A 14,563-nucleotide genomic window follows, 5' to 3' on the forward strand; every position below is an offset into this window, starting at 1 on the left:
TAATGAAATACATTTTTATGTGAATCTGTGGGGAAATGTAGTATGGTGTAGCTAGAGCAACATTCATTGTAGAATTATAACATCCAATTGGTTGATCACATTTGTGTTGTCATGTGACCACTGTTGATGTGAACTCTTGTATTAGCTAACAAGCACTTATTCATGTTGTATGGTATAAGTGTGATGTATATTGTGTAGATGAGTGTTCATTTTAATTTCACCTTTTGTGAGATATTGGGTTGTATGTTAAGTGATCTTTTTTTTTTAAAAATAATCCAGTGGGATTTTATTTTTGGTTCCTGTGATAACTGATTAAACTTTGATGAAGACTTTGAGATACAATAATTTACTGTTTCAATTTTTGAATATACTGCAATAATAATTTACATTTGAGCGTCAGTTACGGTCTTTATGACATTTTGCGGATTTCAACAAAGGAAAATTAATATACTTAGAAGAAAAACTTTAAAAATATGTATTTTCCTATAAAATTATATACAACAGTGCCAATTTTCATTTTTCCAGTCAATATTTAAGCTGTCAAAGAAATTTCATTATTGTTGAATCGGAATATGGTATTAAAACCTTTATTTTTTGTTTTAATAAAGTCATTTTTAACAACTGCCATTTTATTTTAATACTGCTCCAACAGATGTTTTAAATCATTCCTCTGTGTATGTATATTATGAATAATTTATGGTCAATAAATCTTTAAACTTTGCTCGTGTTGCCATCTTTTTCATTCCATCTGCAGCAGTCTAGGCTAAGAATATGGCTAATCTTCTGACACTGATAATGAACAAAATTAAGATCACATGTTTAGGTTAATATAGTTATTTATTGAGGTTCAGTTTATAAATAGCACAAAGCTTTTAAAGTTAAGTAGCTGGAAATTTACATTTCTGAGACAGAAGTAGTGTAATACAAATATTCTTTATAAAATTTTCCATTGTATAAAAAAGATGTTGGTGCATGGTATAAAAGCGCTCTACTAATCTGTTGGTTAAAAATAAATAACAGACTTGTAGAAAAAACTATTCACAAACATAAATTAAGAGGCATGATTGCAAATTGTAATAACACAATTAAAAAAATTAAATATTGTTTTTATAGAGCTATTCAATCACAGGAATTAAGGAAGAAACTGATATGTCTCCAGGTGGCAGAGTGCACCAATAAATAATCATTAAATTACATTATCTCACGAACCTTTCTATAAAGCAAATGTGAATATATACATGCATACTAATGCAGTATGTGCTATTCTACAGCCAGTTCATAAACAATGAATGTGTATCACAGAAAAATATTCTGTTGGATCTAAAATGTAAACCAGATAACTGGTCAGATACAATTATTACAATGGACCCAGGTTGTACCAGTTTCATAGTTCTATTGTTTTCATAGGCAACAATCTCAGTAACACTAACCACAACAGTGGGTTTTTTAAAGACTCGAGTTTCATAAACAAAGAATGTAAATAATACTTTAAGCCGTAGCACATAGACATGAAATTGCATTTACATTAAAAAATACAAAATTTAAAACAAAAGCCCAAGCATTCAACTTGATAAATGAAATGAGTCTTCAGTAAGGTTAAAAAACAACTGTTTGGTCTTAATTCATTAACAGTTACATTCAATTTGTCATAAATCCTAAAAGATTTTTAAAAATTAAAAAAAAAAACATTTAAAAAAAAATTTAAATATATTTTTGGTATTGGTCTTGCTATACCAAAATAAATACATGAAATACTTCAGATTTTAGTATTAAATATAGGTTTTAAAAAAAAGATTAAAAAAAAACTTAAGCAACAAAGTAAATGCAACTAAACCAATACTTGGTATGTTATTCTGGCAAAAATGGAAGCTAAAAGGTGCTCACAGGGGAGGGGTGTATGAAATTCTAAGCTCAAAAACAATCGTTCAGTATGGTGGCCTAAGAAGTTAAGCAACCATCTTAACTAATTAATAACACATTATTTTTTAAAGTTTTCTTACTGGGCTGGAAAACAGGTTATCCAATGGTTAGAATGTACTTTTCCTCTAACTTAAGTGTTAAGTGATGACCACCGTCAACATAATCTATCGGGTTTCTCTATCGAGTTTCGATAGATAACTTGTTTTAGTTGGGAGGCAGATGGTGACATTGTACTGGCCATAAGTGCTGCACCACACAAACTCCTTTCTCTGTCATGGATTGTAAACTTTCTCTAACCCATAATGATTTAACAGGTTTTTTTCTCTCTTCAAAATAATGCTAATTAAAAAACTTGGCATGGAATAAATAAGTGGAAATGCTTATGTAGCAAATCATTACCGTTCATTAAAAGTTAAAAATAATTAAATTATTTATGATTTAACAGCTGCTTGCGTTGTTGCTCTAGTAAACCTTCCAAGTGATCTGCTCTTTTATTGGCTGCTTGGTACTGCTGCTTCAGCTGATTCACAACCTCTTCCTTTTTAACTATTGCTTGCTTCACTCTGTAACAAAAGAACATTTCCATGTACCTCAAAACACATCTAACATAATCTAAAAAACTAAGAGTAAAGAGTTAAAAAAAAAAAACTAATGGTTTAATTTATCAGCAGTTTTGACCAGTGACAAAAAATAAATATAACGTTAACAGTGATTACTGGAAGAACTTTTCTATTTAATTCAACAATGTAAGCATATGAGCCACCATATTTTACAAACATGCACTGTTTCTATTACATTAGTACAGAAAAATCAAGAGAATGTAGGTATGAGAAACTAATATTAGCCAAGTTTAACAAAAATAAAAATATAGGTATGAGAAACTAATATTAGCCAAGTTTAACAAAAATAAAAATACCTCTTGTGGACCTCTTCCATCTCTTCATCCTTAGTTTTTCTTAACTCCTCCATATCTCTCTGTGCCTTTTCCAACTCAATACGGTGCCTAGCTCTCAGCTCTGAAATCTCATGCTTTATACGTTTGTTTTCTTCATCTGTAGCCACAATTCTATCTGCAAACTCTTGACGAATTATGTCAGAGACATGGCTGCGCTCAGAATGCATTTTCTCCAGTAGCTGAGATTGAATAAAGAAAGATTAGTGTCGTCATGTGCAGCTGTATGCATAATCACAAAATCTGAGGACCATAAATTGTTTCCCAGTTCAAGGTTTTGTTTAAAAATGAAGGGGGTGGCTTTCTAGAAGTGGTGTATTAAAAATTTTTTAAATTATAAATATGAATATTTTCCATGCAGCATTATCACAAATTAAATGTAGTCCTATTTATTGAGAAGATAAGAGATGTCGAGAAGAACAAATTACACTGAAAAATTAAATAGCTAACCATTTCTTTTTGTTTTCACATTTAAAATTGAATACATGACAAAACTTTATTATAGATGAGCAAAACAATATTCATACTTACTTTTTTGTTATCAAATATTTCCTGTTCCTTTTGCTTGATAATAACTTTAAGCCTTTCATTTTCTCCTTCAACTTCTGTCATTTTAGCCTGCAACAGAATGATACACATTTTATTTAAAAGGTCAAATGCTTACTACCTCTAATGAATCTGACTTCTGGAGAGGAGTTACTAATACAATAAGTAACTAAGGTATAAATGTGTCTAAAACTTCGCAAGTGACTATGTGTAGATATTGCTAGTTAAGCAACACTTTTAACAGCCTCATCAAAAGCCCTGCTATCAAACTGACCTGAGGTCAAACTACAGACTGACCTTGATCTCATTGTATCTCTGAACAGCTTTCCTTTCTGACTGCTCCAGCTCTCTTGTCTCAGTTTCAAATTTCTCTCTGATCCTCCTGAATAGAAAAGTTTGACACTTTAACAGACAAGGTTAAAAATGTCAACTCAGATCATGTTTGAGCTAAAATGAAACAAAAATTATTTAATGAAGGTCATTAATTTTACTACCTGATCTTTTGTTCTGTAGTTCTTTCATTTTCTTCTCTAGTTGTTGATGCATCTTCTTCTAGCCTTTCAATAACCAACTCAATCTCCTTGTCTCTTTCCTTCTTTATCTAAAATATTTTAAAACATTTTTTTACTCAACTAACCAAGAAATAAAAAATAAACACAATAAATAACATGCCTTAACAATATCAAAAATGGTAAAACAATATTTTAGGTAAAAATAAAATTTAACCAAAAAATAAAACAACTAGATCTATACATTTGAAAAAAAAAATCTACAAAGAATATTACAGACCATCTAAAACAATATTTTAGGGAATATATTACCAACTGACAAAGGACTAAAACTACGCTACACTCAACAGGTGTGTAAACTTATCTATCCCATGTTACCTGGTCCCAACTGACCAAGGACTAAAACTACACTACACTCAACAGGTGTGTAAACTTATCTATCCCATGTTACCTGGTCCCAACTGACCAAGGAATAAAACTACACACAACAGGTGTGTAAACTTATCTATCCCACATTACCTGGTCCCTCAATTCCCTCTCCTTCTGTACCAGCCATGTCTCATGGCGCTTCATATAATTTTCTTCCCAAGACTCTTTCTCAACCTTCAACTTCTCCTGCAGCATTTTTATCTCTGCCTGTCAATATAAAAAGTAAAAACTTTGTATTAAATCCATCAAAAATATAAACTACTGTCATTAACATATTAAAAAAACTGATTTATCAATATTTTAACTACAACTGAAACACTTTTCTGAACTAACAAAAAGACAGGCAAAAAAAAAATCCCACAATAAATAGTCTATTGTTTTTCTGGCACTTTACTCTTCAATAAGAATAAAAAAATTTGAAACACTAACATGGTTTTAATTCTAATAAAGTAAAAGCTCCCATTAATTAACCTTATGTCGCTTTTCCTGTTCATCTCTAGTCTTATCAAACTCCTCTTTCATTGCTTCAAGAGCATGCCGATGATTATCTTCCAGCTGCCGTTGTAGTTTCTCAAGCTCAGCTCTTTGACGTGACGACGTGGTGGCCAGGCGCTCCTTTTCTTCCTGAACCTCCTGGTACAGACGCCTCTGTTTTTGCTGGTAAGCTTCTTCTTCATGCTGCATTTGTTTCTCATACCTGCAAATTTCATTTTTTTAATTGTCTTAAAAATTTGGGAGGTTAAAATACACTATTCTAAACTCCAAGAACAGACTGAGTTGTTCTAAAGAAGTTGTTTAATTTTCTTGTTGGATAGACAAAGTTAGCTATAGCTGTAGTTAGGATTCTGTTTTTGAAATTATCCCACATCACATGTCAAGGATAGCAATCAACTGTTGTTCCACTAAACATGATGGCAGCTTAAATTTAAGTTCCCTTTTTGAACCTGAAGGTCCAAGGGGCAAGTGAAGTAGAGTTCACCTGTTTCTGTGAGCTCATCATATGAAGAGATAGTATGGGTCAGCACAATGCCCAGCCACCTTTACTTTCCCTACGTGAGTTATGTAGCCATCAGAGCTCGTTGAACCTAGGAACGTTATATGGACCAGGATTTGAACTCTAGACTTACTGTTAATGGCAATACTTTTTGCCATTTAAAAACCTCAAATAACCCTGAATATTTATTTATAAGAAATTTAGTGTTGATAGTGACAATAATTTGTCACATCAAAAACGAATTTGGGTTGATATTATTAAAGCAAAAATAGTAGTAGAAAATGTTATTTGTTCAATTTTTAAACAGGTTAATTATTCAAAATGAAAGTAGTACCTTAGTTTAGCAGATTCCCTTTCCCTGGCGATAGCTGCCTCTTTCTCAGCTGCCAGCTGGTCCCTCAGTTCCTCTGTCATTTTAACATACTTCTGTGCTGCTCTCTCATCAGACTCCAACAACTCAGCCTCGTGGATTTGCTTGATTTTCTTCAGATCACTTTTGTGTTTGGCTATCAGGCGCTGGATCTCTGGTTCTAGACCTTTCACTGTCATTTCCTAGCAGATTTGAAAAAAATAACTCAAAATATGAGAACAGTTAAATATGAAATTTAAACTTAAGAATTCAAAGATAATTTTATAAAAAGATGAGGACACCCTTTCATACATTGTCTTGACACCAATGATATTTTCTTACCTTTATTTTTTTAGTTTTGTCTTCAATCCATTTTTCTCTCCTCAGCTTCTCTGCTGCAGCATGCACTTCCTTGAGCTTGGTCATCTCAATAGCATGACTGTGAAATAACAAATTATTTAAGCACCAACTTACTAACTTGTCTACTGTATACATTAATGAAAGAAATATTTTGGGGAAAGAGCCAATTGATAATGTGTATTATACAGATGAATATGAACTATACCTAATACTGGCTTGTTCAGTTGTCGCTATATAAGAATTAAAATATTCTTTATCTAAGCTCTTCTTCAATACTTTACTTCTTCTTAGATACACCAATATTTTCACAAATTAAAAAAAAATGAACTTACTTTGATTCAAGAGATTTGATTTTGTCCTGATATTTTTTGTCAACAGTCTTGAGTTCTGTCAGAAGTTTTTCACATTTCTCTCCCATGTTTTTCTTATCATCTATCAGCTGCACACAGTGGTGTAAAAGGAATCTTTAGTTATGGTGTTATTACAGTTGGAATTAGAAGAAACAACAGTGTGGAGAAAGTCTTAAGGAAACTACAAAGATAATGATGGACCTCTGTATTATACAAATTTTATGGAAGGGATTAATGTATACTAGTATATAAAGAAATACCTGATCAATAAATGACAAATGTCTTCTAATAGCCTCTTCATACTCTTCTTTCTGAATATCCAGCCTCTTTTTCATTTCCTTTTCTGTCTCTCGGGCATGCCTGACAGTAAGCTCTCGTTGCTGGTTCTATGATTAAAGATAATCTATCATAATCTCTCTCCACAACAATACCACCCACACCCACAGTAAACATGACAACATCCATCTCAACATAGCCACTCAGTAGTAAACATCTCAATAATAGTTATTCATTCTTGATTCTTGAAATACAGATGTGATTGTTGTATAAATAATTTTGTCAAATTAATAAAACCTATTAACATTATAGACATGCAATTGTGTCTGCCCAAATGAGATAGAAATAGACACTGTAAAGACAGTGCTTTAAACTAGAAAGGATCAGAAAATAAAACTTCACATTGGGACTTATTTCTTAGGACACTGAAATAGCCTTCCGTCTTTTTTTTCTCTGTCCCAGCCCTTCCTTCATGTCTCCCATTACCTAACAAAAACTTTGTTTAGACAAGGGTAAAGTAACTTTACCAAAGCTTTCTGCAGCATAGAAACAGTTCTCTTCTTCTCATCCAGTTCCAACCTCTGAGACAGGACAGTGCTGGTGACCTCAGAAGCTGTAGCCTGGGCTTGCTCAATCTGGGCAATCTCTGAGGCTGAGGGCACCAGTAGGGCTGGCTTTTCTAAGTCCTCATTCAGCCGGCTGATTTCCTGCTCATCCACAGTTTTGTAATTACATTGCAATTCAATAGGTTTTACATTTCAATTCACTAATTCAGGATAATTTATGTAAGTTGTAAGAACAAATACTTGGCATCAACAGGCTGACTATTCTAAATCCTCATTGAAAATAAAACTTTTTTTAAAAATATTATTATTACAGTATAATAAAATGTATTAAAATTTTTAATAGTTTAAATTATAAGTCATTGAAAATTTAAAACCTTTTTAAATCTGGCTCATTCACCCTCATATTTTCCTATAAACTATTCAATCCATTGATCAACTATCTCAATCCATTGATCAACAATTTTAATCCATTGATCAACTATTTCAAACCATTGATCAACTATCTAAATCCATTGATTAACAATTTCAATCCATTGATCAACTATTTCAATTCATTGGTTAACTATTTCAATCCACTGATCAACTTTAAAATAAGACAATTAAAATCTGTGATAACTGATATTACAACAAACACTTACTGTATCTATTTCACTTAATCTGTCAGTGACTTGTACTTCATCAAGGAAGTCTATAATACTTTTAAGTTTGTCATCAGTGAGAAAGCCACTTTTTGAAAGCCCATCTTTCCTAGAATTGAGTTTCTGCAAATTTTCAGCTGTCAAGTTTGATTCAAGTTCCCCTTCTTGACTTTTCTCCAATTCATGCACTACATGAGAAAGTGTAAAAAACATGAAGCCATTATTTTTACAATACAATAAGTAAGTGAGCCGATGTTTATAAAGATTTACTGGACAGCATAAATTCATACATTTACACGACCAGAATTAATACTGAATCAAAACAAGTGGTTGTGAAAATTAAACTAGAGAATTGACAGAAAGATGCAACATTTGCTTGTTATAAACGCGCAATCAATTTATTCAGTTTTTACAATGCACCATTATGTATTGTTATAAAACAGTAGGTACTTATGAACCTGCCAACTAGGTGTGACTGAGGATTTTTTTCATATCACTACTCATGTCCTAAAAACCTTGTCTCTACCTTTACCCAATCACAAACCAATAACCACTCCCAAAAAGAGGCCTGAAAATCCTAAAAGTATAAGAACCACGAATGAAAAGCCACCTACACCAAGATGGACTTTTTTCTGAGCGAGCAGTGAGGAAGTTTTCTTCCTCTTCCAGTTTCTTCAGTGTGCTGTACAGGTCTTCCAGTGTGGTGCGTGTGTTGGTGTTAACATCTGTGCCACCAAAGGCTCCCTCTGTTTCAGTCTCATCTTTAACAACAGCAGAACTCTGGAGGTGGAGACAAATATTTTAATGGTAACCCTCAGGAGAATTTCAACACACATTTATAGCAGTAGTCTGAGATGCCTGGACTTCAAAAGATGCCCAAAAAGTCTTAGGTACCACTGTGAGACTGTAGGATGTCCCTGACTTAAACTAGATTTAGTTAGTACCTGACACATTTGGTCAAATTAATGGGGCCGGCTTAGTGCTGACCATACAATTCTTTCTAATGTCAAGATAACAAAATGAGACAGCTCTACTTCATTTGCCCTAGGGACCCCCAAGACTGTAAGGGCTCTTTAACTTACATTTAAACATCATGCATATAAGTGATATTTTTTAGACATTAGGCAACCTACCAATCAAAACTGTGAAAACACAAACTCATCTGGTGTGCTACTTTAAATATAGATATATATCTATATATGTCTATTTATGTATATTTGTTAACAATCAATGTAGTGATAAAACTAAGTCATCTTGCCTCACGGTGAGCCAACAAAATAAACACAGTATCCCAACAAGCCCCTCACTCACCTGACCATCAGAGCGTGGAGATAAAACAGTTGCATTCTGGCCAGCCAAGTCTCTTGATGACTCTCCATCTTTGTGCTCAGTTTCTTGGGGCATTTTCTTTTTCTTACTCAGGGGGCCTTTTGATGGACCTTTGGTAATTTTACCTGTAGCTTGTAGAAACCTAATGCTATCTTCAGCTAACTGTTTGACTTCCAATTTGTGCTCTTCTCTCTTCTTCTTCAGATCCTGAATTAAAAAAAATGTAAAAAAAAATATAGTAAAATTATAAAATATGATGGTCCAATAATTCATTAGTTAAAAATGGGATTACAAGTTCGTATTCCAGTCTTTTGAATGAAGACCTTAGAATCTCTTTATTTAACGTTAACTTAAAATAAATGAGCTATTTTTTTTTTACCTACATCAATAAAGTTAACTCACTTTTATAGCTTGTTGTCTAGCCTCTCTAGTTTTCTCTTCACGTAATTTTGATCTAGCTTGAGATTTTTCCTCCTCTGTCCCAGATACTGACTGGGAGAGTTTTTGATCCAGATCCTGTTAATATTAAGTAAGGGAAAGATTTCTAAAAACATGGTTTTTTATACATCAAGTTGAGTAGCTTTAACTAGAGCTTGTATGGGAGATGTATGTTGTCTCAACCAAAGAATGAGAGCAATAACATGTCATTTTAGTGCCAGGCCTTACACTTTAAAGACACTATGTTGGTGAAAGATGTAGAGCCACATATGGTACATTTTTTAAAAATACTTAACACAAACCTACTTTTAAATCTAACCCTAAGAGAATACAGTTGTTTCTTTCAGAGGTTTGACAAGATCCAAATGATTGATTTTGCTTAAGTTAGGCTTTTCTTGTTTTATAGCCACACCCAAATAGCAATGGAATTTTTTTTTAAAAGGGTTAAAACTAAAAGGAACAGGGTTAACTTTAGTAGTATTGTACTCCAAAATAATTCATAAATCAGTCATTCATCGGCCAAATACAAGTACAAACAATTATTAAATTCATTCAGTTTACACAGACTAAACCCAAGAAACTCAAAAACAATAAAGGTAGCCAATCATTGTTATCAAAACCACTATTAGGCAAATGCTAAAAAAACAACTTACCTGTTTCTTTTGACTCAAGAGCCTTCTAATGGCAGCTTCTGCAGCGGCACGTCTGGTTTTGTGTCTTCTGTACCACTTCTGTATTTTTAGAGCAGAAGCATTGAACAGCCCAATGTAATCCTCCACATTTTGCATTTTAGAAGAGTCTTTATTAGATCCAGGCTTATGCTTAAAGGTTTTGTTCTGTACATTGCTTGGCTGAGATGTTTTTGAATCGCTTCGTAAGCTACGTGACTGACCTGAAGACTCTGTGCTGTCCCTAACCTGATTAACAGGAGTTTTGTGTTTGATGTTTTGGTAAGAGTTCTCCATGGACGATAAAGTGGCCTTTTCTTTTTGTTTCTGCCCCGGCCGACTTATATTATTAGCCAAAGAAACAGGCCCAAAATTTTCAACGCCCTCTGCTCTCCTTCCAGAGCTTTTGGAAGACTGAATTGATCTACTGCTGTTTAGTACATCCCAGTCTTTATCATGGCGTGGTGTTCTATCCATTATATCTTGTATAAAATCATCAACAGAGCTCTTTATGACAAGAGGTGGGGAACTATCTCCAGGTGTTAGGGTATCTGTGGACCTGAAGCTGTCCAGGGCTAAATTGTTCCCATTTGTGTTGCCATCTTGCCGGTTCACACCAGACAGTTGGTTCTGGAGATTCTGTAACTTGTTGATGGAACTGGACAGGGCATTGCCGAAATCATCCATCATGTGATGGGGGGTGTAAAGTTCATCAGTGCTCTGCGCTGAAGCTGGACGGAATATATTATGAGGTTCTTCTGATCTTGCTGTTGTGTTTCCTGATGTGGGTTTTGAAGCCCAAGCAGGCTTGGCAATCACTGGGTTAGTTTTCTAATAGGATGAAATAACAATCAGATTAAAAGTAACTATTACACCTTTTTAAAAGGGGTATATGTACATTACATTTATTTTTATAAACTTCGTGCAGTTTCATGTTTTTTTTTTCATTAAAACAAAATCTACATTTAAAGCATTTTGATATTTTAGAAATCAATGTGTTATAGCATTATTAGCCATACAATCCAAAAGATTAAGATAAAAATTGAGACAGCAAGACACATACCAATCCATTTTTTATTGTTTTGCTAGTGCCCACTGGTGTCTTTAATCTCTGCATTTTTGTACTGGTGCCATTTAAAGACTGTTTTATCTTAGGGTTGGTGGAGCTTTCAAACAACATTAGGAATTCATCTGCTCTGTATCAAGTAAGAAATTATAAGTTAAAGGTGATACACCTTAAAGTTAAAGCACTTACCTCTAAATAGAACAACTATTATTGAGAGATAAAACTACTTTTTTAAAATAAACAACAGAAATCTATCATTTCATAGCCAGGAAGTTACTGATTTATAACTGTAACTTCACTGCTGCTTATCTTTAACTTTTTGATCTGTAAATTTAAGCCCTTTGTAGGTAGGTACCACCAAAGTAAAACTTACTGAGCACCATTTCTGCTGGGGTTGCCACTGGCTAACTGAGATGAAGATTGACTGGCAGAACTTCTTTGACTGCATAAAGGTGATTCACCTGCAGAATGGATGTAATAGAAACATACAGGGTTCATTTAATTTAAATATTCCTTTTTTTGCTTTATGAATTAATCAATTATATCTATGTCCATACTAGCAATCTAAATATTACCTAGTAAATCAATTCATAACACTGATTGCATGGTGATAAAAAATAATGCAGGTTATTAAGAGGCAAAGGTTCAAACAGTAGGATTAAGACTTGAATATTTTAAATGCCCATCAAATATACAAAGGCTAATGGTCATATATAGTGCTAAAGGTCCTCTCTTCTTTCTCCTCTACATTCTCTTATAAATCAAGAGAATAAATTGTTTAGTTTTTTAGGGGCCCACGGAAAAATATTTTTGTGTATAAAATCTCAACCTTTTAGTGAGCCTCTTCTGCTTGTTCTAGCCTCTTCTGAACCATTATTAGCATCCTTTGTGACCTAAAATACAATAAGCAATAATTTTAATGCAGATTCATAAATTAGATTTGTTGTATGACCCATAAATTAGATTTATTGTATGTCCTATCTAAACTTTAAGTTGAATAAATAAGTAATGAATAATGATTTTCCCCTCATGACTACAGTCATGGATAAATGCACAATTTTAAGACCTAAACTAAAACAAGATACTATTTAATGAAGCAGTTTTAATTCATAAGTCTCTATTCAAAAATTTTAATTATCACTTTACTTTTTAAAGCAATTATACTATTTGCTAAGAAGCTGAAATACAACTCACAAAATATGGTTCTCACAAAAAGATTTTTGTTCTAAAATAGTAGTTATGTATATAGGCTATATATTAATACATACCTTTTTAGGACGAATATCCACCATTGAATTAGCACGTTTACTGTGAACAGAGCCAGCATGATTCAAGCTAGATCTAGCAGAGGCTAAAGATAACTGAGATCCTGTAAGACTCAGATTTAAATCGTCACTTCTACGTTGGGCCATAGCAAAAGAATTCAATGTAAGTTCTCACCTTCTGAAGTTCAGGAAAAAAAATGGGCCTTATAAATGCTATTTTATCACTTCATACTAAACTAGGCTTTTTATTTAGCATACTTTTAAGCCTGTTAATGCCTGATAGTATTGTGTAGAAAATATTTGGGGGTAGGACATTACCCTCCCGCCCCGGTCAATTACAGACCCCCCCCCCCCACATGGCTAAAAATAACTGGAGTTGGACTATGACCCTCACTTAATGGAATATTAGGACTCCAGTTAAGGATAGGGTTTTAAGAAATTTTTAATTTTAATAGAGAAGGTGCGTAGTCTACACTTTGCCAGACTATAGAATGCTTTGGCAAAATATGAATTCTACTTTATTTCTTATTCTGTCAGTTCATTTCATACATTCTATATAATGATTTCTTTTTTAAAAATTTTTTGGCAACATGTATAATATGTAGTCTATGAGTGGTGGTTAAAATGTTCTTTTCTAAATTTATTTAGCCTATGTTTTGAAAACTAAACAACGTAAGTTGAATAGTTCAGTGCATGGCATTGAAGTAATAAAATGGCTTATAGTGTACAATGATATATGGAAAATTCAATTAATGTAGGCCTAATAATTGTTAACATGATTATATGCCCCTATCTGAAAAAGAGAAGTTTATTTTTGTTATTTGGTTCTTCTTTGTTATTGTTGAATGAGATTTTCTCCAACACAGATGAAGTAGAGTTCATGTTTCTTGATCTTGGCATATAAAATAAAGGGAAGATGTGGTCATTACTTTGCCCAGCCTCTTTCACTTTCCCCAAGGTGAGATAGGTACCCATCAGAGCTGTAGTATCATAATCTCGACTAGTTTTATGGTGAGAAATATGGCTGGACTAGGACTAGGGTTGTGGTTAGCATTGATTGACTATAATTATGTTATTGTATTGATTGACATTCATTAGCAAGCCATTGAAGCATTTCAGTTAACTGTTAGTCCAACCACCAGTAACCTAACAGGGCACCCCTTTTTTAAGAAGTCCCTTCTATCATCATACAATAGTATAGTAATAAGTATACAACACCCCCCCCCTCCCAGATATCTACTCCAAACTTTGGATCTCTACTTTTACTAACTTCACTAAGTACTTTCAAAATAGATTCTAGTATTGTATATCTAGATTAGATCATTAGGCTTAGGCTACTTAACTAGATTACTAAAAGCTAAAACTAGAATAGAATAATCTAACTTCTAACTCTAACTATTCTAAAAATCTAAATTGTAAATAAAAGAAAATTTAAGAAAACGGTAGCTCCGGTCGGTAGGCTACACACACCCCACACACTACAAAAGTAAGTGTTCATTTTATTAAGTACACTGCGATGCAAAAGATAAACTTCTAGCTAGTATAATTTATACCACTTCATTTTGGGTAAGATCTAGCATCTAGAAATAATTTGAATAGATAGATCTAGCTTCTAGATCTAAAGGTCTAGAAAAAAATCTAGATCTCTCTACTTCATTAGTCTCATAGCAGAAACATGTAAACTATTGTAAACAGTGAGCAACCACATGCGCACTAAATTCTATATATACATCCGGTTTAATATATTCATACACTATATTAAGAAATATTTTCTATATTGCTTTGATTTACACAGATTAAATATTAATAATTTAACTAACATTTAATTAATAACGATTCCTTCTTTTATTTTTAAATTGATAAATCTATTAAAATGTACTGAGAACTATTTAGTCATCGATAAATGGG

General features: G+C 33.0%; 1 protein-coding gene across 1 annotated transcript; it reads right to left on the reverse strand.

Annotated features, from left to right (window-relative positions):
- Positions 1-828: 828 nt before the first annotated feature.
- LOC131958203 (centrosomal protein of 131 kDa) lies at positions 829-14,342 on the reverse strand. The gene is made up of 22 exons (XM_059323083.1): positions 14,209-14,342; positions 12,659-12,833; positions 12,220-12,283; positions 11,764-11,851; positions 11,388-11,520; positions 10,310-11,155; positions 9,621-9,734; positions 9,201-9,425; positions 8,504-8,669; positions 7,890-8,077; positions 7,213-7,392; positions 6,670-6,795; positions 6,392-6,498; positions 6,042-6,138; positions 5,685-5,902; positions 4,828-5,053; positions 4,447-4,563; positions 3,913-4,019; positions 3,716-3,800; positions 3,404-3,490; positions 2,837-3,054; positions 829-2,483 (listed from the first exon to the last, which is right to left on the reverse strand). The coding sequence occupies exons 2-22, from the start codon at positions 12,800-12,802 to the stop codon at positions 2,348-2,350; spliced, it is 3,672 nt and encodes a 1,223-aa protein (XP_059179066.1). The 5' UTR covers positions 12,803-12,833; positions 14,209-14,342; the 3' UTR covers positions 829-2,347.
- Positions 14,343-14,563: the final 221 nt, after the last annotated feature.

This window comes from Physella acuta, unplaced genomic scaffold (assembly GCF_028476545.2).
Source record: "Physella acuta isolate Inbredline_101_S28 unplaced genomic scaffold, ASM2847654v3 ptg001300l, whole genome shotgun sequence".
Classification (NCBI taxonomy): domain Eukaryota; kingdom Metazoa; phylum Mollusca; class Gastropoda; family Physidae; genus Physella; species Physella acuta.

Excerpts from the sequence above, each read along its gene's own strand:
- LOC131958203 (XM_059323083.1), bottom strand. The coding sequence starts at position 12,802 with ATGGCCCAACGTAGAAGTGACGATTTAAATCTGAGTCTTACAGGATCT. Across the intron at positions 8,670-9,200 it reads CTCCACGCTCTGATGGTCAG|AGTTCTGCTGTTGTTAAAGA; the intron begins GTGAGTGAGGGG and ends CTCCACCTCCAG. Across the intron at positions 5,054-5,684 it reads AGGGAATCTGCTAAACTAAG|GTATGAGAAACAAATGCAGC; the intron begins GTACTACTTTCA and ends TGAAATTTGCAG.